Here is a 26,590-nt window from a genome sequence, read left to right on the forward strand (position 1 = left end):
TTTTTATTCACTCCCCCTCTCCGAGTCTCATTTTAAACATTTTTCTGTCAAATGCACTGAAGTTCAGCCAGGGAAAAACATAAAACCAGTCTGGAGAAAAATTGTATAAATTTGCATCTGCAGAGAAAGACTGCAGACAAGCTGGAATGGATTCAGGAGAGTGTCACAAGAGGAACAGGTCTCCAAGGCAAGTTGTGTCAAGACAAGCTGAAGGAACTGGGTCTGTTTACCCTGGAGAAAAGAAGATTAAAGGAGGCATATGCTGGCAGTTTTCACAGACCTAAAAGGATCTCAAAAAAGAAGAGAGAAGGAAGTGGTACAAATTGCTAATTGCAGCCACTCAGGATAGGACAAAAAGCAAAAAACCTACGAAAATTAAACTACAGGAAGATAGGTTAATCATCAAGACAAAAACATTGTTTCTGTACGCAGTTCAGCAAAGGAGTCAACTGCTTAAGCAAATCATTGGGTCACCTTTCCTAGAGATTTCAGTGAAAAAGCTGAACTGGCAACTATTGGTGATGTTCAGACGTATTAGGTGGAATTCAATGAACAAACATTCCAATCTGTCCAGCTTGCCAGAGAGAACAATTCCCCCCTCCACTCATTTGCTGGTTCTGGGGTTCTCCCGATCCCAGCAAGCCAATTTCAGGGGTGTACAGGGAGAAAAGCTGCATTGCACAAGCAGAAATCCTTCCCCAGTTCTTCCACTGACAGAATATGGCCCAGAACACTGGTGGTGGTGTTCTGCATGGTCAACTATCAAAGTCACTCATGCAGTTTTATTCAGATGTTCCCCATTTTGAAATTTGCAGGTGTAAGAATTCCAAAGTACAGTTCTGTCACATTGCCTCTTACGGGTCATTCTCCCTTACTATTCAGTTTCTCTTTATAGGTGGATTTTTTCTGAAAGGTAGGGCAGTAAATAATCTAAATAAACATATGTAACTCATGGAGAGCAGGTTGGCCCAGTAGACTGGGTCTCTGGAAAAAAATGTATTCCAAGCCTACTCCTCTATTGGTTCCCAAGTGGGTAGACCTGCTGTCCACCTATGGGTGGACATGGCATCCAGATAATGTCTTTCCACTCATTGCTGGAACCCTTCCTTCTTCCTCTGGCTCCTTTTACCTCCTCCAGCCCTTAATTAATAGCAATGCTTCTACAATCATCTTCACAGCCTTCTGACTGCGCTTTCTAGGTTAACAACACTGAACTACACTTTGGGATTGTCATACACTGCCTTCCCCCTTCCTTCAGAAAAAAAACACCTGGTTACTTTGAAGGACTCATGTAAGTACCTACAGAGTCTCAGCTGCATTCCTGCAATATAGGTACAATGGCGGACTTTACCTGCACTGACGTTTTTTAAATGTAATTTTTAAAATGTTTGCAAAATCAGAAGAAAACCAGAGAGAGAGAATATGTTAGAAAGATAACAATGCATTGAATGGAGAAAGCGGATAAGAGAAAAGTTTTTCTCCCTGTCTCATAATACTAGAACTAGATGGAGCAACTTCCCTAAGAAAAAGGGTTGCAACATTTAGGACTTTTAAGTTTAGAAAAAAGGTGACTAATAGGCAGCCTGAAAGAAGTTTCAGGACAGATAAAAATCAAGTACTTCTCCATGCAGCACACAGTTAAATTAAGGAACTCTCTTGCACAAGAGGCCACCAACTTAGATGGCTTTAAAAGATGATTGGACAAATTCATGGAGGAGAAAGCTATCAATGGCTGCTGGTCATGGCTATACTCTGCCTCCACAACCGAAGGCAGTAATGCGTCTGAATACCAGCGTTTAGAGACCACTAGAGGCGAGAGTACTCTTTGGCTTGAATCCTGCTTGAGGGTTTCCCACAGACATCTAGTTGTCCACTCTGAGAACAGATGCTGGACTATAAGGGCCATTGGCCCGATCCAGCAGGCTCTTATGTTCCTACATTCTTATCTGCTTTCCTAAATGCCAGTCATTGCTATGACTTCACTAGCTAAAGACACTGAAATATGGGTACAGCCTTGTTCTCACTAGGTAAGGACACCACTGTTCTACCAGGAGATGTAACTAAGAGTCTTCCTCCCAAGATCAGGTAGAGAGTAGAAGTGCTTCTGAAAAGTAGTAGAGTTTTAGATGAAGTCATGGCAATATAGATTTTTTTTCAAGGGCATATACTTTACTAATCTATTTCTCCACATTAAGTGGGAGGGGAGGGAAACACTGCAATATTAGCTGAGGGAGAAATAACATTAGCTTTATTTAAAGTTCAATCTAATTTTACCTCATTTTGTTCTCAAACCCATGAAGATTACAGATGTTTGGAATTCACTCACGCCCAAAGAAATTATGCAATCTATTTGTGTAAGTATCTAAGGATTAATATTTGTAGGCACTGATCCTTTTTGCGTGAGTCAAGCTAGTACAGTCAAGAGAATTCGCCAATCTCTTTTTATTTGCTGGTGAAATGTAAGTATAATTAAAGACGGAAGGTTCCAGAAGGTGGACATCTTGTTCAAACAACTTTCAAACACCCTACCACAGCTTAGAAGTTTTGATAATACTCAGCACAGTTTTTTGACATTGTATTAACTGCCAAGCAGCCAGGCATTGCAAGAGCAAGCCCACTCCAAATTCATTTCCTTTGCTTGTTATTGCCCTTCCCAGGGAGAGGCAGGAAAGACAAAAGGTACCTTCGTGATGCAAGAAAACTAGATTGAAGAAAATATAGCCTTCTATGGGAGTCAAATAATAGTAATGTTATTGTGATACGACTCTGACCCCCTCCTCTGCTGCTTCTTTGGTTGCTTCTCAGTGAGCATCAAAGGAAAGAAAAGGGATGCCAAGCAAACCCCCCAGGAGGACTTCTTCATAGGTCTTTCCTCTTGACCAGGCTACAATGAAGGCTCTGAGGGCTATCTTCAAGTGATATTTGGTAAAGGAACAGAAGAAGATGGGCAAATGAGTATCACACTTGTGATGCAGAAAACACCTACAGCATAAAAAGCTGGCACAAGATGAGTGGGGAAGAGTTCCATGGCCATGGAACCACGATACAGTACTTCTTCTCCCTTGTGCCCCACACCTGACTGACCTAGTGGGTGAGCAAACAAGGAGAACCATCAAAACAGATCTTAGGAGTGCAGGAAATAGGGGTACAGACAGTCTAGTTAAAAAAGCTTGAACTCAACCCATTTGGGTTTTACAAGTTCAAAACCAGCACTTTGAACTAGTTCTGGAAACACGACAATAACCAGTGCAGCTGTTATAATAAAGGTGTTGCATATGTTAACCACCTCATCTCCAACAGAACTCTGGCAGAATTCTGCGTTCTGTACAGAACGTCAGTATAACAACATCTGGAGGGCCACAGACTCCCCATCTCTGGTTAAGCCATCTTGCCTTGGGTTTACTATCATATTTCTGTGAAGAGGATGATCACTGTGGGTTGGTCTTAACACAATCCCTGGCCAGAGCCTTGGAACTGACATAAAGTGTTAGAAATGGAGATATGAAAACTAGGAGCTAAATGGCACCTTAAACCTAGGTTATGGGAGCAACAATGGAATGTCTAGGCAAGCTTTTTTTTATAACTCTTCTCCAGTCTTCAGAGAGTAGCTGGAAGTGGGGAGGCAGAAAAAGGTCCTCCTTTCCTTCCACTCTGCAGTTTTAATCTGAAATCTTAGGCGCAGTACTGCATTCAGAGCTCAGATACTGCTCGCACTAATGAAATTCTCTGTCGCAATATGCACCTAGAACAGTGTTTCCCAACCTTTTTTGGGCAAAGGCACACTTGTTTCATGAAAAAAATCTCGAGGCACACCACCATGCCAGATGGGGAAAGGTCACTTTTTACTTATGTAAAAAAAAATTAAAAAATAGTAACAGCATAGAAGGTAATGGTTAGGCTAGCATCCCTCTTCCAAATATGCTAGGTTTTTTATTTGCAGGGACTGTTCTACATGGGAAAGCATTCAGCACTGTCATTCTCCCATCTGCCATCTGAATTGGTACTATTCTGGGTCAACTTACTCTGCTGCATGTGTAGATGAAAATGGCACCAAGTGTGGGGGAGGGGGCAGAACAGGTTTCAGATACAGGATATTAAGCATACACGTACTTCAGATTGAACTGGCTGCTTGCTTTGCAAGTTTTCATTTCCCAAATGACTGCCTTGGCAAGCGCAATACCTACCAGGCTCAACGCCGGTCTCGCGCTGCCGCTTCCCGCGCTCTCAAGGACCCGGGAGGAGGAAGGCGTGAAGGGAATCCCGAAGGCGCGGAAACCTCGCGCATGCGCAGGCCTTCCGCCTGCGACAGCCCAGTAGGGGCTCTTTCTCCCCCCCCTCCCCCCCCTCCTGCCTTCCTGGGTTAAAGGATTTGAGCAATGGGTCTCGAGGTGGAGCTCGTCGGAGGATTAGCCCGCCTCGCCCGCCTCCCTCCCACGGCACACCAGGCAACGTCTGGCGGCACACTAGTGTGCCGCGGAACACCGGTTGGGAAACACTGACCTAGAACAATGGGAGCTTCGAACACCAGCCACAAACCTCAGGGGTGACATTTTTAAAGCAGTGCACTTTTGGATGCAGAATCTACACAGAAAAGACATTGAAAATAGTCCTTCTATGATACCTGCAGAGTAGTAAACCATGTCCCCACATTTCAAACACTTGTCATTAAATTTTCTTTCTGTATGCAAAAAATGTACACAAAGTGTCTGGAACAAAAATGACCTCAAGAACTATATTGATTTTGCCATTAGGTTACAGATAATTTTCACATATTGGAGTGACAAACAAAAAAATTCCAAAATTAAAAGGTGATGTGTTTCCATGGGAGATAGTTGTTAGAGATTTGCTTCTTGTTACAGGACCAATCTGGGATGTACTGAACTGGAAAAACTATACCTCACCTTCTCTCACCTCACACATTTTGGATGTTGTAACCTAGATTTGTATTTGTGTGTGTGTGTGAGAGAGAGAGAGAGAGAGAGAGAGAGAGAGAGAGGGAAAGAACAGTTGAGATAGGGACAGAATTCTGGGTTCTGTACATGCAGGAAAGTGTCTTCACAGAAAGCTTTCTGTCTCTAGAGATCTACTGTGTTGAATCAGATCTCTCTGAATATCTGATGTGACTGTCTATTGGAGTATTTTAAGCTCTGCATTCACTTACGCTCAACCTGTACATTGGTAAATAAATTCAAGTTTTACAAAAGGCCATAAACTGCCAGTGATCTCTTTCTCAATGAAACCAAACCAGGGCAAGTACTCTACTCATGTAACTTCTCACCAGGAAGAGGAGCAAACCTAACAGTATGAAGTGAGCCACATGGTAGCTCACTGGGAGTGTACACAAGAAGAGCACTGGTGACTCAAAATTAAAGACATATCTAGTCCATAACCCCCTTTCCCACAGTGCCCAATCAGAGGCCTATGCTAAGCCCACAAACAGGACTTCAGCATGACAGCCTTCTCCCACTGTTGTACCTCAGAGATTGATATCAGAGACACAGTGTCTCTGGTCTTGGAAGTAGCATTTGGCCATCACTGGAAGCTTCATCCTCCATGAAGTTGAACTTGAAGAAATTCCACACATTCCTGTTGGAGTTTTTCCGTTCATTCCTCTTTGCTGCCTTCAACAAGGAGGAATTAATGATACAGAAATGTTATGTGCTTTGGAATGTGGAGCCAATCCAGTTTTATGAATTTGTGCTAGTGAAATGGATTGTGAAAGCTATTTATTTAGGAAGAGAGCCCTCGCCCCTCTGTCAAGAGTCCAAGCCCTTGGCAGGATCATTTCCTGGAGATGAAATGGCTCCTTTCCAGATTGTGCCTTGGCAGAGATTTGGGCTGTGCTTGGCCCTACGAGATTCCTCCTTACAGGGCATTATTTAATCAGTGAGTATAATGATAATGTAATTATTGTACTTAATGCCTCATATTTTATACTGAACATTTTCACAGATCATTGATAACAGTTTTATAGAGCTTTACATACTTGTTTTTACAAGCTGTTAAACAAAATAGACCTCTGGAATTACAGACCTTTGGATAAACACCCAAAGAATTCTGTAATAGACATTGGTTTTGATCTGGGGATCCTCACATTCAGTAGCAAGGAATCTGAATTTCAAGCATACGGGATTTTCGGTAGTTAGAAGGAAGGTTCAAACAATTATGTACTCTTGCACATGAGCAGCTGTGTTCATTATCATGCCCTGTGGACGCCCAGGACGAAGGTGAGAAATGTTACTTTAGCGGTCACCAATCGTTGGAATTTTGAAAGCACCACTCACTCTGATGGCTTCGCTCCCTCTCGCTTTTTCAACAACCTGGTGCCCTCCAATTATTGTTGAACTACAACCAGCCAGCCATGCTGCTGAGAGTTGTACTACAACAGCATGTGTAGGGCATTCCAGGTTGGCAAAGGTTGGCTTAGCATGATGTCTGGATTAGCACTTGTGGCTTGTTTCTCTCTAAAGCACAACGTAAAGCCAATATACAATTGTACTACAGTCGGGTTGGGTGAAGGCAAACTCAAATTGCCCCAGGTTGAATGGGTTGACCAGAACTGAGCTGGGACTGTCAAAAGGTGAGTGATCTGCATGGACCTCCTTCTCACCCCCTAACCAGATTTAATTAGGGTTGGTGACACAAAGAGACACACACACAGGAAAATTGCATGATTCATATTTGCATTTTACATGTAACTTAAGCACACAATCCTAAGAATGTTTATTCAGAAGTAAGCCTTACTTCTGGCGGGTGGCGCTGTAGGGACGCGGGTGGAGCTGTGGGTAAAACCTCAGCGCCTAGGACTTGCCGATCGCATGGTCGGCGGTTCGAATCCCCGCGGCGGGGTGCGCTCCCATCGTTCGGTCCCAGCGCCTGCCAACCTAGCAGTTTGGTGCAAGTAGATAAATAGGGACCGCTTACCAGCGGGAAGGTAAACGGCGTTCCGTGTGCTGCGCTGGCTCGCCAGATGCAGCTTGTCACACTGGCCACGTGACCCGGAAGTGTTTGCGGACAGCGCTGGCTCCCAGCCTATAGAGTGAGATGAGCGCACAACCCTAGAGTCTGGCAAGACTGGCCTGTACGGGCAGGGGTACCTTTACCTTTAAGCCTTAATTACTCCCTTGTAAGGGTGAGAGAAAACTGAAGATGGATAAATGACCATATCCAGAGCCCCTTCAGGACCACCACAATAGGATAGATTGGATGGTAGTACAGAATTTCCCCTTTTCTCTTCCTGGGATAAAACTATGTTGCTGCCATTGATTCCAATACGTATGTCAGTTAGAGGCTTGGTGTATGTCCCCTCTCGCTCCCAATTTTCAGGAGAATATGGGAGGAATATTATGGTTCCATCCTGGTACCCTGAATCAATGCCCTATTTAAAACTGGTTCAGAAGATTGTGAATGCAGATGGCAGGGCAAGGAAAGCTACAACAGTGATGTCATGATTTATGGCAATCATTTCAACAATTTCAGAGAGCAATAAAGCAGAAATAGTATATATGCAATGAATAAATATGCAGTCTCTTTGATAGCAGATCTTAGCTTTTAGTGCAGCCAGGGAACACACACTTTGGAATACTGGAACACTCTGTTGTTAAAGTAAACAAGGGACACATTTAGAACTAAGTTCATTTGTCAAGTTGACAGGGCTTGGAAGCTCCCTGCATGCAAAATGAAGGAGCATCTGGCTATCAAGAATATTTAAGTTCTTGCCTAGTTATCTCTCTTATTCTTTCATCTCCTAAAATGAGTGAAAGGTGTTAAGAAGCATCACGGCAGAAAACATAAACAGGTCCTCCAAACTCTGTTGAGGAGTCCACAGTTTTAGATGCAAGACGATGAAAATCAAACACCCTAATGCAGAAGATTAGGTTTGGTACCAGGGATGGGCAAAGTCCTCAAAGCTTACCCTCGTTTCAAGGAAACCAAATACTGGGTAAGTGCCTGGAACCTCTGGAATCTCACACTGCTTGGTGATTGGGGTCGTGTGCAACAATATTATAATTTCCTGTGGCATCAGTTTCTTACTCCCTGAACTGCCATGATAGCTAGTTGGAGAAGAAAACCAGGGTTGTTTTTAATTATAATTACGTTTATTGTTAAATCACTTTGGGAGGTTTCCTAGGAAGCAATTAATAAATGGAAATAAATACATGAATAAATCTGCAGGTGCTTTGACCAGCTGATGTCAAGCCTTGGGGGTTTGTAATGGTAAGTCAAGAAATGAGCCATCTTCCTACTTTCTGCCTCAGGTACCAGGCTAGCCATCTCCTCTATATATACTTTGTGGGTCTCCTCCAATCTGCAGTTTCAGTAGTAGCCCCTATACTGATAGCCTCCTGCAGATTTAGCTGAGCATCCAACTCTGAGGTGTCTCCCTTTGCTTTTGTCTTTTTTTTTTTTTACTAAACCTAATGAGGCTTAGACAAGTTAAGTGTCTCTGAAGAACTGACATAGATCTTCTTCCTGGCTCTATGACCTGTAACTTAAGATACATATGAGCTACTTAGATGTATTGTTACTACAGTGGTACCTCGGGTTAAGTACTTAATTCGTTCCGGAGGTCCGTTCTTAACCTGAAACTGTTCTTAACCTGAAGCAGCACTTTAGCTAATGGGGCCTCCTGCTGCCGCCGCGCCACCAGAGCACGATTTCTGTTCTCATCCTGAAGCAAAGTTCTTGACCCGAGGTACTATTTCTGGGTTAGCGGAGTCTGTAACCTGAAGCGTCTGTAACCTGAAGCATATGTAACCCAAGGTACCCCTGTATTGGTCAACTATTCTTTGAAAAAATGCTATATTAGCTACATTAATTTAAAATAGTTGTGCTGTGCAAGTATCACCATCTTTACTCCAAAACAAGTCTCCCTCTTCAGTAATACCTCTGTCCATAATAAGTGGGTTTGGAATCACAGGCTTAGTTCTGTTTAGAAATAGAATGATGCTGCTATTAGGGGCAATGTTGGAGACAAAATTAAGTAGTGTGGCTTAGTGCAAAAGTAGCTAGGGTGTGATGTGCTTAAGTTTCACAGAAGTCAAACCTAAGTATTATGGAGAAAGATTTGGATGGGACCTAGGGATGGGATCTATTTGGCAATTTTGGTTTCTCACTTTTCCCCATCTTCAGTTCAGTCCCCCGCATTTCCACATCAGTTTGTGAATTCTTTTTAAAGAAATTTCTCATTAAAATTCATCTGTATTTTAGTGCAAATTTCTCCTAATACACACAATTTGTATGCAATTTTTGCCAACGTACCGATTTTTGAAAAACATATATAATGCAAATTGTGTGTGTGTGTGTGTGTGTGTATGCTAATATTTGCAACTTTTATGTACACCAGTATACACATGACTTGACTGGAGAACTACGTTTCAAAATTCAGAGAAGTGTAAATTTCAAAGGATGACTGGCTGTGTTTTGGTTTGATTATTGATTTGGAAAGTGTACATTTGGTAGGTTCACCTTTAAATGTAAACTGAATTTAATTTCTTCCCCCATTCCTGGCAGCACCTCTTTTCTACCACATCAGAGCGATACAGCTCTAGGTGCAACTGTTTTCCATTTAAAGTGAAAAATTGTTTTTGCAGCAAGAAACACACACTCTCTTCTCATTTCCATTGCTTAGTATTTTCACAAGTAATATATTAACAACCTGCGAATGAGATTTAAATAGAAATGACCCTTATTTTGTTTCAGAAACGAACAAATGGTGTTAGAGTACAATCTGTCCACATCACGGATGACAGAAAGTCATGACCTTTGCCTCCCTGTAAGATTCTGTTCAAATGTGGAAGCATGTCAAAACATCACTGCATTCTAAAATTGGCTATTATACATTTTTTTAAAAGAAATAATAGTGCACAATTTTTCCAAGAATGCAGTACACGACTGCCTCTTGGACAAAACACCAATAGCAATTAACATTAATAAAGAGTCACATGGAGCTCAATATTAAAACAGCAAGCGATCCCAGCCAAGTTGTAATCATGTCTAATAGCAGAAAGGACATTCAGCTCTCCTCGTTTACCAAAGACCTTGACAACCTTTATGAAGGACTGTCTTGGAAAAGAGACGGTGACCTTCTTTGTGTTCAAGATTTTTTCTTTCCCCGCCCCCAATGAATATATGGCTCATTAGTCAATGTTATAAGACAGCCAACCTTGAGATGCACTCATTTAATATGGAGTCAAAACTGTCAACAGAAGGAGGCCCTTGACATCTTCCTGCCCTCCTTTGGTCCATCAAAAAGGGAAAATAAAGATTTAGATTGATTGATGGGGTTGGCTGAATGTCAATAAAGCTGGCTTCCTGCCAGTGATTATAATTTGTAGCCCTCATTCCTCAAATAACTTGTGTTTCAGACAAGAAGTTGGCAGGAGACACAGGTCCTGATCCAAGGAGAACAAACCATATACACTAAAGAAGGCTTTCTTTGTCTATAGCTTGAAATCCAAGGTTGGGTCTTCACAAAACAGAAAAAGGTCACATTGCCAGGTGTGCTTTTGCATGAAATCTCTGGATTGCCAGAGAATGACAATCCATCAAGGACTTGCTCTTCAGCCAAAAGTTTTGAAATTCTCTGTGAAAGAGCTGCTAAATAACTAAAGACTGAAGATAAATAACAAGTGGTTCTGCCTCAGCCATCTTCATGATTTTAAGACAAATTTCATAATCCTAAAGGAAATAATCGATGTACCAATTTGAGCTGTCTTGTGCATGTGCTTATGTAGCCAAAACCAGAGCACTGGTGCACAAAAGTACAGAAGACTCAAGGTAATGCTGAGGTACACACAAGTACAGGGGTGAAAATGTACAGTGCAAGGGTGAAAATGAAAATGGGAACTCCAAAATAATTCCATGCATAACTCCAAGGAATGAATGTTGAGAGATTGGAGAGTGAAGGAATGACAACTGAGTGGGAAAGGGAAATAGAATAAAGAGGCTGGATATATGATCAATACACCCACACACCCTGGCAAACAGAGATAACAACTCATTCTCAGGCAACTGGAATGTCTTTTTAAATCAGCCAGCAAGCCTTCTGCTATAGTATTCCATAGGCTCCAAATCAATGCAGAGTACTATCAATAACTGTACTTAAACCACAAATCAGCAATCCTGGATCACATCTTTGCAAATTGGTTATCACCTATGTTTATCTGAGGGAGACAGTTACCTTCAAGCATATTATGACTGGAAGACCTTACTATATCAAACAAAACATCACTTGCAGGTCCTGCAATGTAATTCACATTGCTGAGTGGAAATGCCTATGATGACATGTTCAGTATGTGTGTAAAACGACAACTGATCCACACACATATTTTAGGAAGCACAAATCTACAGTCTTAATGAAAAATTGGAACAATCAGTTGCAAAGCAGTTCAATTCAGATGACCACCACTGAGCTGTCTCTGCAACAGAGATGCCACCTGATTCAAAACCACTGGAAGTAAGAGAAAACTTGTGGAGACCTAGTCTTGATACCTTACTACCATATGGCCTAAACCCTAGAACCAAAGATGTCCATGTAAGATAGTAACCTGCCTGCTTCGGTTGCAAACACAGAGATGTGCAAATCATTATGATTTATTTAATTTATAAATAATTTCCTTTGAAGCATCTCAAAGTGATGGCCCAATACATTAAAACATATAGAAAAGAATGCATACGGGGGGGGGGGGTTACAATAAAGGTTTAAAAATACATATATTTTTTAAAAGTTCAAATACAATACAGATAAAGATTGGAGCAAAAATCTCCACTTGTAAAGCTTATTGAAAGAGGAAAGTCTTCAACAGGCACATGCATATGTAAGCTATCAAGGGGCTCCAGTGGATGCAAGGGGAGTACTAAAACATGGAACCAGCACTAAGTATAGATTAGGGATCTTTTAAAAGTACATTGAACGGTAAGTACTCTTGATTGTACTTGAATGACTACCTATTTTGATTTTAAAATTATCCCTTAAATTAGAATCTTCTTATTCCCTTCTCTTTAGGAGAGCCAGAGGCCACACTATTATTTTTATAGAGCAGGAAGCCCATGCATGCTCCAATGAAAGAGTATTCATTTGGGCATTTCATTTAACTGTAAATGGTTTAATTAGAATATTCCATTACTTATCTTACTATTATTCATGCGGACTGATTCCCTATTATGCTGTTTATAAAAGCCTTATAAGCTACGTTTTGCACATAGTCACTATGTTGTGATTGGATGATATGCTTGTGACACATATTGCAAAAAGTTATTTTCCATATAAAAGTTGGATTATCCAAAGGGGTTGTCTGTTCAGCAGCAGAAGAAAAATTCTAGAGATGCTTGTGAAATACATTCACTGGTGTGGCAGTATGATGTTAATGACTGGATACTATGAACTGCTTAGAAAACAGAAATGCAGGACTGGCCCCAATGGTGTTTCAATGGTTCAGCAGAGTATTTTGATGTTGCTGTACCAGTATCAGACACCAGAAGGGACCTCTGCCACATTAAATATCAATGAGTGAAAAGGCAGGTGGCAGAGGAGTAGTGGCACACAGGTGGGGTAGAGCTGCCCTTCCAACACTTCCCCCAATGCTGCTTAGCAGGACAGGGCTGAATGGTAGTCAGGTTGGGGCTGTGACGGTAAACCAGTGAGAACACAAGATTGGCGGTGATCCTACTGATGCAATCACATGACCATGATCTCGCCACTGCCCTGTTATTTATTATTATTATTTAAATTTATATACCGCTCTATACCCTCAGGTCTCAGGGTGGTTCAACCGTTCCAACCATGTTCAAGTAAACAGCTGTCACACCACTGTCAGGAGGTTGGCTATGCCTCACCACACACACACACACACAGAGAGAGAGAGAGAGAGAGAGATACTGGAGTGGGGACACCACACTTATGGAAAAGCTCTTGAAACAACTGTGACAATTGTTTGGTGCAACTCTCACTGTGATAATTAGGGTACAACATCAAAACATGTCACGGTGCCATTAATACGCCATCCTATTTTCTCAACACCAGAATAAGGTTTATCTCCAGGTATAGTGTAAATGGCTCTGAAATCTTAGGACAGGCTGAAAAATGATTTTAGAAACAGAACATGTTCGTCAGTACCAACTTTTCCCATGAGCAGCAGCAGAACTGCTGTGATGTGAACTTTTATTTCCCCATGTCTTTTGGATTGTTGCTTCAATTCTGTCGGGTTGCTTATTTACTTATTTAATGAATTATTTCTTTTAGCTTGCTATTGTTATATATATATTTGTGTGAAAGCCACTCTAATAATACCTGTTTAAGTATACTATCTTAATTAATTAAACTTTCTAGTCCTTGTGGCTGCAATAAGGAGTTTGGGTGGTGGAAGAGGAAATGCAGGAAAACCCTAGAACTGGAAACAAGACATTATAATCTGGTTGAGTTTCCAGTAAGGTGTTTACATGCATTGCTCTCCTAAGCCTTGTCCACATGAATGTTCTTGGAGTCATAACCTGCTCCTCTACTGTCCACTCTGCTCTGTTCTGTGGCTTTGATGTGTCTCCAATGAAAATAAGGGAACTGCACAGGGCTGACCCAATCATGAGAGGTAATGAGACCACTTAGATGGCTGGGTGGGAGATGGCGGTGGGGGGGGGGAGAAGTGGCAAATTGGCACACACCTTGGCCCTTCACTCATATCATTATCGGCCACCAATGCTGCTGGTGCTGCCAGTGCCATCACCCACTGACTTGGTGAGGCAAGAAGTGCCCTTTCCACCTCTTCCCTCTGAGGAGGGACTCACTTGGCCCTTCCTCAGAGCAAAGCAATAAAGAGGTGGTGGAGGGAGGAGTGGATAAACCATTGGTGCCACTGCTAATATGGTGGTGGCCAAAAAAAAAAAAAAAGTCAACGAGAAGGAATGGGTGGGCAGGGGAGAAGATGACAGTGGTGCCACAAGGAGAACTGGAGAGAAGCAGAGCCACTAACCACCTCCAGCCACACAACTGCTTGCACTGCCCCAGTGACAATCTGGGAGAGCGATGGACTTTCTATTCCGTGGCTCTGGAGCTGCTACCAAAAAGCAAAGCAGCAACCCAACAGAATTACACACTTAAGTTCACTGATTGCAAAAAGGATAGGCATATTTTGATTGGATTGTGGACAGTGTGTATGAGAGGTGTGTGCTTCAACACCAGGCAATGATGTCCTACCACCCTCTTCCTCTTTGCAAAGTGTTCATTCTTAGGAAGGGAAAGTGCCAAAGTTGCCTTATGCAGACTCCAAGAGCAAAACACTTGCCTCACCTGAACACATATTATTTAATTTCTACACACACACACACACACACACACACACATATACACACACACATACACATACACAGAGAGATACACACACACACTACTTTTTTAAAAAAGTGGGGGAAAGAATCCTCACAAAGCAGCAAATAAGAACCCATGTTAAACACACCCTTCCGTCCAAGGCTGGTCCAATAAATATTGTTGTCTAAGGCAAAGGACAAAATGCTGCCTCCCACTCTCTTTCCCCATATAGAAGCCAACTGGAGTAGCAGTTTAATTTTGATTTAGCACTGGGGAGGGGACACTTTATCCTGCCTTGAAGGAAGGCAGTCCGACTTAAAGAAGGAACCCACCTGCAGCTTAGTGCTCTAAAAGGCCTGTGTACTGCTCCTCATCCCTCAGCACCTCCTGCCGGAGAAGCCACCTTGCTCAGGCCAATGGTAGGGCCGACTCTGCCTATGTCCTCTTTGCTCCCCTCTACACTGGTAGGCAGACACAGATATTATTGCAGATAGGGCTTTCTTTTCGGTGGGAACTCACGAGAACTCAATTCCAGGACCTCTCAGGTGGGAGCCATTGCCATTCTGAGAGAACAGGTGTTCATGGTGAGTTCTGGCACCTCCTTTTCTAGGAAAAAAACCAGGCACTGATTGCAGACACCTTGAACTCATACGCCTTTTAGTGAGAAAAACTAATGCAAGGACCTACAAGTCGTGATGCAGCTATGGAGGAAGCCTCGCTTGCAGGGCTTCCTATACAATAAGCGGGTTTAGGGCTCTGGTCGAGTCGCCGCGCCAACATCCCTCACGCGCGTCTACACGCTGCTTGGGAGTCGCCCCGCACAACCGACACGTGTCAGCTGGAGCCGCACAGGGCTCCGCGTTCCTTTCCACGTGCGGCGCGCGCGCGCAACCTCTCCCTCCCACCCATATCTCCCGGCCCGGGAAGAGGTTTTCCGCCAGCACCTGACGCCGAACAGCGTGGTTGCGCATGCGTTGCTGCCCTCTCTCCCACCGACCGACCCGCCCACCTCTCCCAGGTTGCTTCGCGCGACTAGCATGGCGGCTCCCTAAGGCCGCTTAGTGCACATGGGTTAGACTCGCCACGCGTCAAAAAAAAAAAAAAGGAAAGGAAGCGGCTTCTCCTCCGTCTCGTCTGTAGAGCAGGAGCACGTTGAGAAAATGCGGGCGTTGGAGCGTGTGTTGCTGAGGGGCTTCCCCAGCGCAGCGGAGTCGCCGCGGTGGAAGCAGAACGAGGCGGCTTCGGCTGAAGGTAAGGCGAGCCAGAGCCAGCCTTCATCGCTTATCTTCAGGCGCGCGTTGCCTCTCGCCCTGGCAGCCGGGTGGGAGCCCTGTCAAAGCGGCGCTTCACCTGCCGGCAGGGCTCCCTTTCCTTCATCCTGCCTCCCCTTGCCCTGGTACCTCCTTGAGTGGGAAGTGGGAACAGCGGGCGGCGTGTCCGCGTGTGTCTCCCAAAGGGAATAGTCGCTGGAGTTATTTCTTTGCGGGGGCTGCTGCAGCCCTGGCAGTCGTTGGAAGTGCGAAGGGTATAGTGTTCGGTGAGATCCGGCTGAACCTAAGACATCAAGCTTAACCCATCTAAGAGGCGGTTGTCAGTGCTGCCTGCTTGTGTTTCGGGATGGATAGGAGACAAGGAGTCATGGGGGCGTGGAGAGGCAGTGAGTCTGACACCCAACAATCAGTAGATAGCATTGTCACTTTTTCTCCTCTCCCCCGAAAAATAAAATGGAGGTTTCACGTATTTGAGCTTCAGTAGTGGGTACGAATGTCGCTCGTTATGATACCCGGGATGCTGGGTAACTGCGTTGCTTTGCAAATGATTGATCTGACAAGTTTTTGCTAACCTTTATTATAACTTAAGTACATCATGCTATTTCATGCTTACTGTCCGACCATTACAGATAGGCTCTGTGAAGTCGCAAAAGCCTTTAGTGATCCTCTCCATACTGTTGTTGCCACAGAGACTATTTCCAGTTCAGAATTTTCCTGATCATGGAATGCAATAGCCACGTATTAACAGTGCAATATTTTGTAAATCTCCTCATGAGATGCGCTTGCATGACAAGTTGCTTTTAACTGGTGTTTTGAGCAGTGCTGTTTTTCTAGAAAAAGAGGGGCCAGAACCCACCACGAGCACCTCTCTCATTCTCTTTAGAATGGCAATGGCTGTAACTTGAGAGGTGCCAGAAAGTTATTCCTTAACTTTGGTTATTAGAGGTCTGTAAAGGTGACCGTAGCTATCAGGTTGGATTTCTAACATAGAGGCCCAGTTTGGATTATCATTCAACGTTTCAGAAACCTTGGTTTATGAGCCTGTGAATGAGCATTTGGCCCAAGCACTCTTTCCCTGCCTCTTCCCTTCTCCCATTGCACACTGGCTTCTGTGTGAAAACCAGTTCTGTAGCTACTGTCCTATACTACAGTTCCCTGCTGCATCCAAGCTGGGGAACTCTGCATAGGAGCCAACTCCTAAGGGCCAAGATCCCTTTGCCCCTCCCAAAATAAAATATTTGAGGGGGCCAGGGGCCCCCAAAGTTGATGAACATTGCCATTCAAATAGAGTGAGTGCACAGTGTACTGTGATCAATTATGTGAGTAGGGCTTATCTTCTAAATATTGTATTCAAGTTGGCATCCTTGGGCCCAAGTACGTGAAGGAGTGCCTTCAAGCACGATGCCCTCCCCTTTTGGGCTATGGCACTCCCTCTTAGCTAAGATTCATTTGCCACCCATATATTTAGATGCCAACATAAAACATATTTATTTTTCCAGGGTTTTGGTAGCTAGCTGCATGTTTTAACAGAGGGCGTTTTTTTGTCCACCACTTTGTGTCTTAAAGGTTGTTCCTAATCAGTCAATGTTTTAAATGACTGTTCTGTGATGCTGTGTGTGTGGTTAGCCACTCCGGGGTCTTCAGGGAAGGACAGCATATAGTAACGATAGTTAGATATAATATACATTGCTGTCTGAAAGAGGGCCTTGTAGGACCATCAAGTCCAGAATCTAAAATTACCTAGCTGCACTGCTGCTTGCAAAGAATGTGTGAGGGTTAAGAGCAAATGATTAGAAACCTAATGTCTGGACAGCTGGTTCTTGTTTACAAATTTCAGTCTCTAAAATCTTTGTTGTAAGCACACCATAAGAGTCCAGTATGGATGCTGTTTTAATTTAGTAAATGCCAATGAGTATTTTTTTAAAGCATCCCAAATTATTTTCCTCTGATATGAGATGTCTTAGAATGCAACACTATATTTGTATAGGATTAAGTCTCTTTGAAGTAAGTTACGCTTGCCTCAAGTATACATTAAACAAGATAGGATTCCTAAGACTTTCATTGTGTTTTATTTTAGAGAGTGGGTCCTTGTTGCAGTTGTTGTTGGAAGGGAATTATGAGGCCGTTTTACTAAGTAAAGCAGTTCAGGATATTTTCACAACACCTGAAGTAACAGAAGAGGATACCATTGCCAGCTACTTAGAAAAGCAGATTCAAGATTATCTGGACTGTTCTTCTGCAGATACAGATCCTATGGAAAGGTAAAAATAATTATTTGAAGAAGAAATTTATTTTTCATACTTGACGGTATAAAAATTAATAACAATCTCAAAATAAAACAGCTATTCTGAACACATCCTAGTGTACTATCTCAGAAATTAGGGGTTGTTAAATCTTTTGAATATTTAGTGTTCAGATTTTTCAGTTTCTCAGGCATACCAGTGGGGCAGAACTGACCCCAAAACCTGTAAGAACAAAAAACATTGTTTCCACCCTACTAAATTAATGGGGAGGGGTTAACACGTCACAAGGCAATGGCCAGTTATTGTTGAGGCCTGCCTTGAACATGGAATTATGGAGTTAATTATAAAACAAAAGTTTTATTTTTTTCAGAGCTGTCATAGTTTAACATCTCATGTTTCACCTTACCTGTTGACAGAGGGTGAAAAACAACAACAACATGAATTATGAAAATAATTTGTAGGATCAATGCAAATCTGCAAATCCTGCAACATATTTTCAGTAACCCTAGTAACTGTAGACATCTATCGTAAGAAAACTGCAAGGATTGACTATGAGACTTACATATGAGGCACTTTGTACCATTTTCCTATGTGTACCTCTTGAGCCTTTTGTGTTTGTATCGTGGTTTTTTAGCCATATATTGGGGCTGATTTGTTATGATTTCCTAGTTCTTGGTGGGCGACCACATGGGAGAACACACTGAAATATTCTGAATCAAAACTGAACAACTCTATTTGTCCTCTGTAACAACAGTCTAACAAAGAAGTATGTGTGCACATAGTTCGGCTTATTAAAAAGTTCTACTGCAATCAGTTGTATTCATGAAAAACCAAGCTGCTTCTTAATTCAAATCTTAAGTATGCTTCTTGCGTCATTGTTGCTGCTGTTTGCATTGCAATTGCTAAGAACTTTAATGTTGAGATTTCAAAGTGGGGTTTTTTTTTAAGGCTTCCCTGGTATTTAAGGGAGGCATAAACAAAGGCAGAGAACAGAAGCAGAAAAACAGAAATGAAGAGCTGTGAAGATAAATAAGAGACCGATGGAAGCATAATGAGTGAGATCCAATGTATTCTGAGTGGACATCCACTTGCACAACTGGGCTTCTCCTTCCTCTTCTCCCCACTTGCAGCTCCCCAAGCACCCCCAGAATCTGCACAGGAGGGTTGGGGACCCCACAGAGCAGATTTTAAAGCTGTGCATGTGGGAGGAGAGAAAGTACAATTTCTATTGCACAAGCAGATTTCCATTGTGGGCTGCCAAAGTTGGGTCTTACCCAGGCCCCATCTGAGGAATAAATATGCGCCTGGTTATTGGAATCAAAGTTATTATTTTTACATCTTGGTCTTGATTGTTATAATTGGCAACTGTTGTGATGCACAGATTGCTTTTCCATGGCATATCTAAACTGACAACCTGTGCAGATGGGGCAGGACGGTGCTTCTCATTGATGGCATTCCTATTTTAAGAGGTTAGGTGCACAATAAGATTTGTTTGGTGCATTGGGTGAATGAGCATAGCTGACTCTGTGCTGCCCTACATGTTTTAGAATGTGTACAGGCAATTTCGGCCTTTTATGTTCCATCGCCTTATGCATCTAGCCATGCAACAACCTCTGATAAATCCAGAGATAATTTTATTTTCTCAGTTTGAGGGAGATTTCCTGCCCTCCTTCTGGTTTGGGAAGAGGATTCCTCCATTGCTTCTGCTAAGTTTGGAAACCATTTTTATCTGTCAGCAAAAAAATAACAATTAACAAGTCAGTTCAGTACTTGAAGCACATCAGGGAAATAAAATCTCACAGCCTTCCTTGAACAATTGAGTTAAATGTTCTTCAGATGGATATTTTTTCATGCAGATTTGTACCTGTTCCATTTTTTGGTGCATAGTCCATCTTTTAAACTAAAGACTTGTATAGAAGGAACAGGACAGTTTCTACCTACTATTTATTTATATATGTATGACCGTATCAATAAAAATGGAATTGTTTATTGTCTTGCAGGCAAAGTGTGGTGTTTCTGCTTGGTGTGGGGAGCCTGCAGTTGTTTGTACAGAGCAACTGGACTGGGCCTCCTGTTGAATTGCAACCTCAGGACTTTTTGCAAACTGTGTTACTAGAACAATACGACGAGGTACTGTTCTCTTCTCTCTCCACCACCACCACCCCACTCCCCAGGACAATAGTATAGTCACTGTCTTTTAGTGGAAAAATATTGATATGCACATCATGCTGATCTTATCTTGCTAGGTGTAAAAATAAAAATGGGGAGAATTGCTGCAGGTGATCTTTTATTTTCCTCATGCTGAAACTGCTCCTCAGAAATGGTTCGGCATCGTCACAGAAGTTAAAGATGTATAGAGATTCTGCTCAGCTTAGGTGTACATTAGAGAGAAACCTTAAACCTGCAGTGGAAGAATCCATTTTGCTTTGATTTTAATGGGCAATTTGCATACAGCATGCCATGTATAAGTTCAGGAATTATTGACAATGAGAGGTGAGAGGAAGGACTCATGGTTTCAAAGCACCATTTGCAATGTGAACTTTCACCTGTGTTTGAATTTCTGTATTGTATAAAAACATTTTGAGGCGAATGGGCTAAGGTAAATTGGTCTGTGCGGCACGCAAATTTTGCTACCTCTTGAAGATTAATTTGAAGTTGCCTAAAGTGAGTTTCTTGTTTTCTCCTTCCAGCCCAGTACATTGTCTACAGCTGTGCTGAGTCTGCTGGTTCTAGATGGTGAATCGATCTATAGCCTGACTTCCCATAGTGTCTTGCTGATGCTAGCTAGAGCAGTGCTTGTGAATTCAAAGCATAAGCTAGAAGCTATACAGGTAAGGGGGGAAAAACACAAGGAAATACTTATGTTTGTTTCCAGCTATCAGTGGGCTTATATTATTCATATTGTTCCTTGTACCATATGCGTTTCTTGAGTAACTGGGGGAAACAGGACCAAGACTTGGAGGTTCAAAGGCACAGCGTAGTGAAAGGGTATGGCATGCAGGGTCAAATTAGTGAGTAGGTACTGAGTTGTAGCCTGGGAGCAAGTTGGGAGAAAGCAGAAAGCAAGCAAATCCTCAGTTGTAGTAGCTTCTGTGGTAGCTGCAGGAACAAGGCTTCCTTGCTTATTGTTCCTGAGGCAGCCACTCATATTTACTGTCTGGCTCTCTGACCCCACTTGGTGTGCTTTCTCAGAGTGACTCAAAACCTCATTAGCTAGCACCTGGCTTCTTCCCCCAGGTTCAGCTACACAGTGGTTGATGATGATTTACATGATGCTGTTCCTGGTGTCCAGTCACAGGCTCTGAACTCTTCATTCATTCATTTAAAAGTGTTTCTAAACTGCTTCATGTTTTTTTTTAAAATTCTATAATTTTAATACTACTTTTAAAATATATACTAAAAAAATGTACAATTTTGTACAACTTGTAAAAAGAAAAAGAAAATGAGTTAACAAAAATGCAACCCAAAACTAATAAAGCAGTATTATGTCCCAGAGAGCTTTGGCATTTTGAGTAGGCTATTCTGCAGTACTTTTACCTTGTGAACAATCAACCTGGAGATGGTTGGATCTGTGCTCCTTAGTGCCTGAAGGAGGTTCTGTCTTATATTCCTGTGCTGGGCTAGTTCTGTGGGCTGTGACAGAGTACTGTGAAGCACTTGTGAGTTGTGGCAAAGTACTGTGAAGGATCCCTGATGCACAATATAAAAACCTATTTTTCCCCCTTCACTGGTAACACATTGCTGTTCCACTCATTGTGCATTTATGAACATTCATTTCTTGCCTTGGGCCTCTAAATGCCACCATGGAATAGGTGAAATGCTTTAAATGCAATTCTATTACTGTATTTCTTTCAACCAAGTCATAACAAAACTCTTTCCAGTCTGTGCTCAGAAAAGGGGAATACTTCTGCAAATACAGTAGCAAACCAATATCACCCTTATGGTAATTGCAGGACATTATGTCTTCAGACAAAATCAGCCATTCAGCTGTGAATATTCTTTGCCTTTTCAGTGTATTGTTGATTGTGTTTATTTTAATGATAATTTTGACAGTACTCTATGCATTTTTTCTGTGCTGTACTTTAATGATATATATTCCTGCTCTAAGACCATTTGGTGAAGTGCAGATTATAAATTGTAAGTGACAAATTTCTTCTGATTGGACAGCATGGAGCATATCTTTTCAGTCTGTAAATCCCAGCAGACTGCAATAGAGTCCCGACTGAAAATAATCTCTAGGGGGGTTTACATGGTAGGAAGTATAAGATGGAGTTCCTTATGTCCTCAACTGCAGTTTGGCAGCATATGCACAGTCATTGTTCTTATAATGGTATATCTGTTGTTTCAATTTCTTATGCACAACTTAAAAAAAAAATCACAGTCTCAAGTGGATCCTAATATTGTATTTTATATTAAGTTACTAAGGGCACTTTCTGAAAGCATGATCTCATGAACGCTTCCCACAGAGAAGGAAGTGGAAGCCCCTGGAAATATTTTTGCTACTTATCAGCAGTCAGGACTCTGACACAGAGGATCATGAAGACCAGCAGGGCAAACAGCAAGGGTGCTGAACCCAGGCCCTAGCACTAACATGGGCAGAGCCAGACGCATACCCACACCCCACAAGATGGCATCAGCTGAGTCATATTCCATTGAGGAACTAATCCCTGTTACACCAGGGGTCTTGCATTTTCTGCCTGATCACCGACACAGGCATCACAGAAGGCAGGAGCTGAACTAGACATATTCAAGGAGATGACTATCAATGGCTGCTAGCCAAAATGGCTGCCTACATGATTGGAGGCAGTAGCGCTTGCGAATGCGAGTTGCTGGAGACCACAGGAGTGGAGAGTGCTGTTGTACTCAGGTCCTCCTTGCGAATTTCCCACAGGCATCTGGTTAGCTACTATGAGAACAGGATGCTGGACTAGGTGGACTGGGAAGTTCAGGATTCCCACCCCCCTTTTCCTAATAGCCACTTTCTTTTACTTATCTTTCCAACCAAAGCCAGAGTAAATCTACGGCCTTAATACAGACATGATAATAAAACATGGTGTAGTGTTATGAGGAGGAGCAGGAATGAGTTTGTACACTCCTCCGCAGATGAGAAGAGGAAGTTTAAACCTTCCATTTGTGGTTTCCTATTTTTCAAACTGTGGTTTGAATAATTCAGTCCAAGTGAATTGAACCACCAAACCTTGTTGTACGTTGTGTGGTTTGAACAAACCAGAATGGCCAAATGGTCAGGGACGATGGGAGTTCTAGTCCAATGACTCCTGGCACCACATTGCTTTCAGGCCTGTCCATAATAAACTGGTTTTGTGACCTTGTTGTTCTGGGTGTTGGGAGTTGTTTAAATATCAGTCACAGTCTTAAAAAAATTCCATATCGGGAAGCAATACATAGTCGTTTGTTTTTATTGTGTTCACATAGTGATGCTTGATAAATGAAAAGCCGAAATATTAGTGAACATCCAAAAGAGGCCAAAAGGTACTTTTAAAAAACAAGTGTTTTTTATCTGGGTTGTGTGTACAATTTTCCTCAAGGCATTTTTTTTGTATTGCAAGCTTTGGCTAACAAAACACTGCTTTTTGAATCCCTGTGGAAAACTAGCATTAACTGCAGGGTGGCAAACGGCATTTACAGTCTAACATAAACTGCCTTGTAGGTTCCTGAACAAAGTGTCAAAATGCAAGAGCTGACCTCTCTAACAGTGTCTCCTGAATAAGTACCTTATTTTATTCAGCTTGATAGCATAAGTCATATTTCATTGTGTCCTGTGTGAGACAATACAATATCCATCCTGACAGGTGTTTCTAGAACAGTTTTAATAAACAGCATGTGATTGTTCCTTGAGATATTTTTGCCCTCAAATCATGCAGTCCTTATGATGCCTATTGCAGGCGTGTTATACCATAATTGCCTTGCACTGAGCAGAAGTGGCAAAATCAAGACTCGATGGCTAACTAAATTTCCCATTAGATGCTCTAAAAATGGCATTCTGTTACTCCATAAGAACCTCTGTTGTCTTATTTCAGTGACATTAACAGTTTTCTGAATATTCCAAGGTTTGCAATTTTTCAGTCGTTCCTCTGGGCCTCCGTTTTCCTATACAGTGGTACCTTGGATTAAGTACTTAATTCGTTCCGGAGGTCCGTTCTTAACCTGAAGCACCACTTTAGCTAATGGGGCCTCCTGCTGCTGCTGCACTGCTGCTGCATGATTTCTGTTCTCATCCTGAAGCAAAGTTCTTAACCCGAGGTACTATTTCTGGGTTAGCGGAGTCTGTAACCTGAAGCGTATGTAACCGGATGTACCACTGTACAGTGGTGCCTCGCAAGACGAAATTAATCCGTTCCGCGAGTCTCTTCGTCTTGTGGTTTTTTCGTCTTGCGAAGCATGGCTATTAGTGGCTTAGCGGCTATTAAAGGCTTAGCAGCTTAAAGAAAAAGGAAACAAACTCGCAAGAACTCGCAAGACGTTTCGTCTTGTGAAGCAAGCCCATAGGGAAATTCGTCTTGCGGAATGACTCAAAAAACGGAAAACTCTTTTGTCTTGCGCGTTTTTCGTCTTGCGAGGCATTCGTCTTGCGAGATACCACGGTACTAGCTATATTGTTGTTTCTTTCTCTACAGTTTCCGTTCTTTAACTAGATTCTCATAGGAAACTGCCTTAGATCGATTCAGATCATTAGTTTTTCTACGTCTGTGCTGACTGGCATTGGCTTCCTGAGGTTTCAGACAAGAGTCATTCATAGCCTTCCTTAGGACCTTTTGTATATCATCTACCACTGAATTGCACCCTTTCCTTCCTATCCCACTGTACAAGTTTCCTTTCTAGGAATATGAACCCCGTGATCTTTGTAGAAAATTTTTTTCCAGGTCAGATGATCTTACTGTTACGATGAATTGACTGTGTGATAAGGTACAATTGACATGTGAATGTGCTCATAATAAAATAGAAACGTGGGGATTTGAAACCAAGTGGATTTAATGTTTTCAATATTCTTCTCTGCCTTTTTTAGACATTGCCTTGGTGGACTCTACGGTGTGTGAATATCCATCAGCAGTTGTTAGAAGAAAGATCACCTGAACTCTTTGATATTGCCCATGCCTGTATACAACAAGGTATACTTAAAATTGACATTGGATGTTAGTGGGAGAATCACACGTTAGTGGGAGAATCACATGTTAGTGGGAGAATCACACGTTCTATTTGGATGACCGTTCTTTTCTTATATTTGGGATTATTTGTGTTTGTTTGATTGCTTAGTCCAGAAAGCCAATCATAAAAAGTTTTATGTGAACTATTTTTTAGGACGTCTCTCATAATCTGAGAGAACTATGAAAACAAATGAATTTCAGTGGACCCTGCTATTGATTTGTAAGACATTTGCTCACTGGCTGTATTTTGATGTCACACTATACTTTAGGATTATATTCAACACTGCATGTGAAAAGATCTGCCAAGGGGAATTCCCCGTCTCCTCCTCCTCCTCCTCCTCCTCCTCCTCCTCCTTCTTCTTCTTCTTCTTCTTCTTCTTCTTCTTCTTCTTCTTCTTCTTCTTCTTCCCTCCCCATGCATAATCTCCTCTGGAGGATCTGACGATCCCTGCTCTAAACACATGTAAAAACGGCATTAAAAAAAAGTCATGTTGAGCGTTACTAGGATCTATGCACCTTCTTTATTCAATTAAATTTGCATTTGAAATGGCGTGATTTTAATGGATGCAATTAATGCCCTAAACATCAGTGTATAACTAATTGGAAAGTTGCTTTCAGTGAGCAATACAAAGCAATGTTCTCCTTCATCCTGAAGCAGCCTGACAAGGAAGGCTATTATTAACATAGTAATTGTAGGAATAGAAAGAAGATTCTTTAGAGAAAAGATTAATTAGATGTCCATCCAATGGCATTTAACCTCACTGCAGGCAGCGCTGCACAGTGGTTACCACACAGTTTTTATGGATATTGGTCCATTTCGATTTGGAAGTAAGTCACACTTTGTTCAAGTATATGTATATGTAAGTATATGCAGGATTGAAGAAATAAAAACAAAATGATCTCTAGCAACTCTTTTCAGAAAAGGGGGGGATGATAGTGTTAATGATTAATTAGAATAAAATCCCATTGAACACAAGAACCCTGCTTGATGAGACCAAAGATTCGTATATTTCAGCATACTATTTCCCACAGTAACCACCTGGAACAGAGGCATATCTAGGCTCCCTTGCGTCCTTGGCAAGGAGCCATATTGGTGCCTCAACCCATCCTTTGTGCCATTGGCAAGGAGATGTTGGCCGCCCAGAGCAGTAAAGGATGTTGGCCGCCCTGGGAGCAGGTGGGCAGGCTCCTAGCCATTCCAAGTCAAGAGTAGAGATGCTGTAATGATTGTAATGATGTAGATGATTCTGTCATACCAAGCCAGTAAGTGTTGCAGTCTTTGTGACCTCATTGTGTGGTTGGGTATATTTTATCCTTCTGTTCTTCCTGGACGGATGTTTTGTAACCCTTGAAAGCTTGAAATACTTTTCAAATACAAGCTCAAATTCCCTATAAATGTGCTGAGTTATCTATTCTTCTTAAAAAGGTTGTCTTTAAATACCAGCCAGCTTACAGCAATATTAGGAATTAATTGAAAAGATGTGTACCGTCTTGTAATCTGACAGGTACTTATTCAATCAGCTGTAAATGATTTCTAGAAATGTTCTTAGCTTTGTAAGTTTCTTTATCATTTGTGTAGGAAGCAAGATAAAACTTGACTGGAGCAGATTA

General features: G+C 42.1%; 1 protein-coding gene and 1 long non-coding RNA gene across 4 annotated transcripts in view; one reads left to right on the plus strand and one right to left on the minus strand.

The window, feature by feature from the left end:
• Positions 1-15,175, minus strand: part of LOC308583825 — a 35,378-nt gene extending 20,203 nt beyond the window's left edge. For 2 of the 3 annotated variants that reach the window (XR_014006435.1, XR_014006436.1), the window contains exon 1: positions 14,635-15,175. This is a non-coding gene — a long non-coding RNA (uncharacterized lncRNA). The remainder of the gene's footprint in view (positions 1-14,634) is intronic. The other variant, XR_014006434.1, reaches the window with a different exon arrangement.
• A 139-nt stretch (positions 15,176-15,314) lies between these two features.
• TTC27 (tetratricopeptide repeat domain 27) overlaps positions 15,315-26,590 on the plus strand; it is a 97,875-nt gene continuing 86,599 nt past the window's right edge. Inside the window, exons 1-5 of the mRNA XM_081188072.1 lie at positions 15,315-15,553; positions 17,651-17,834; positions 19,817-19,946; positions 20,507-20,647; positions 24,841-24,943. Of these exons, the coding sequence (XP_081044198.1) occupies positions 15,463-15,553; positions 17,651-17,834; positions 19,817-19,946; positions 20,507-20,647; positions 24,841-24,943 (649 nt within the window). The 5' untranslated portion in view covers positions 15,315-15,462. The remainder of the gene's footprint in view (positions 15,554-17,650; positions 17,835-19,816; positions 19,947-20,506; positions 20,648-24,840; positions 24,944-26,590) is intronic.

The sequence above is a fragment of the Podarcis bocagei genome, assembly GCF_964188305.1.
Source record: "Podarcis bocagei genome assembly, chromosome: 3".
NCBI lineage: Eukaryota > Metazoa > Chordata > Lepidosauria > Squamata > Lacertidae > Podarcis > Podarcis bocagei.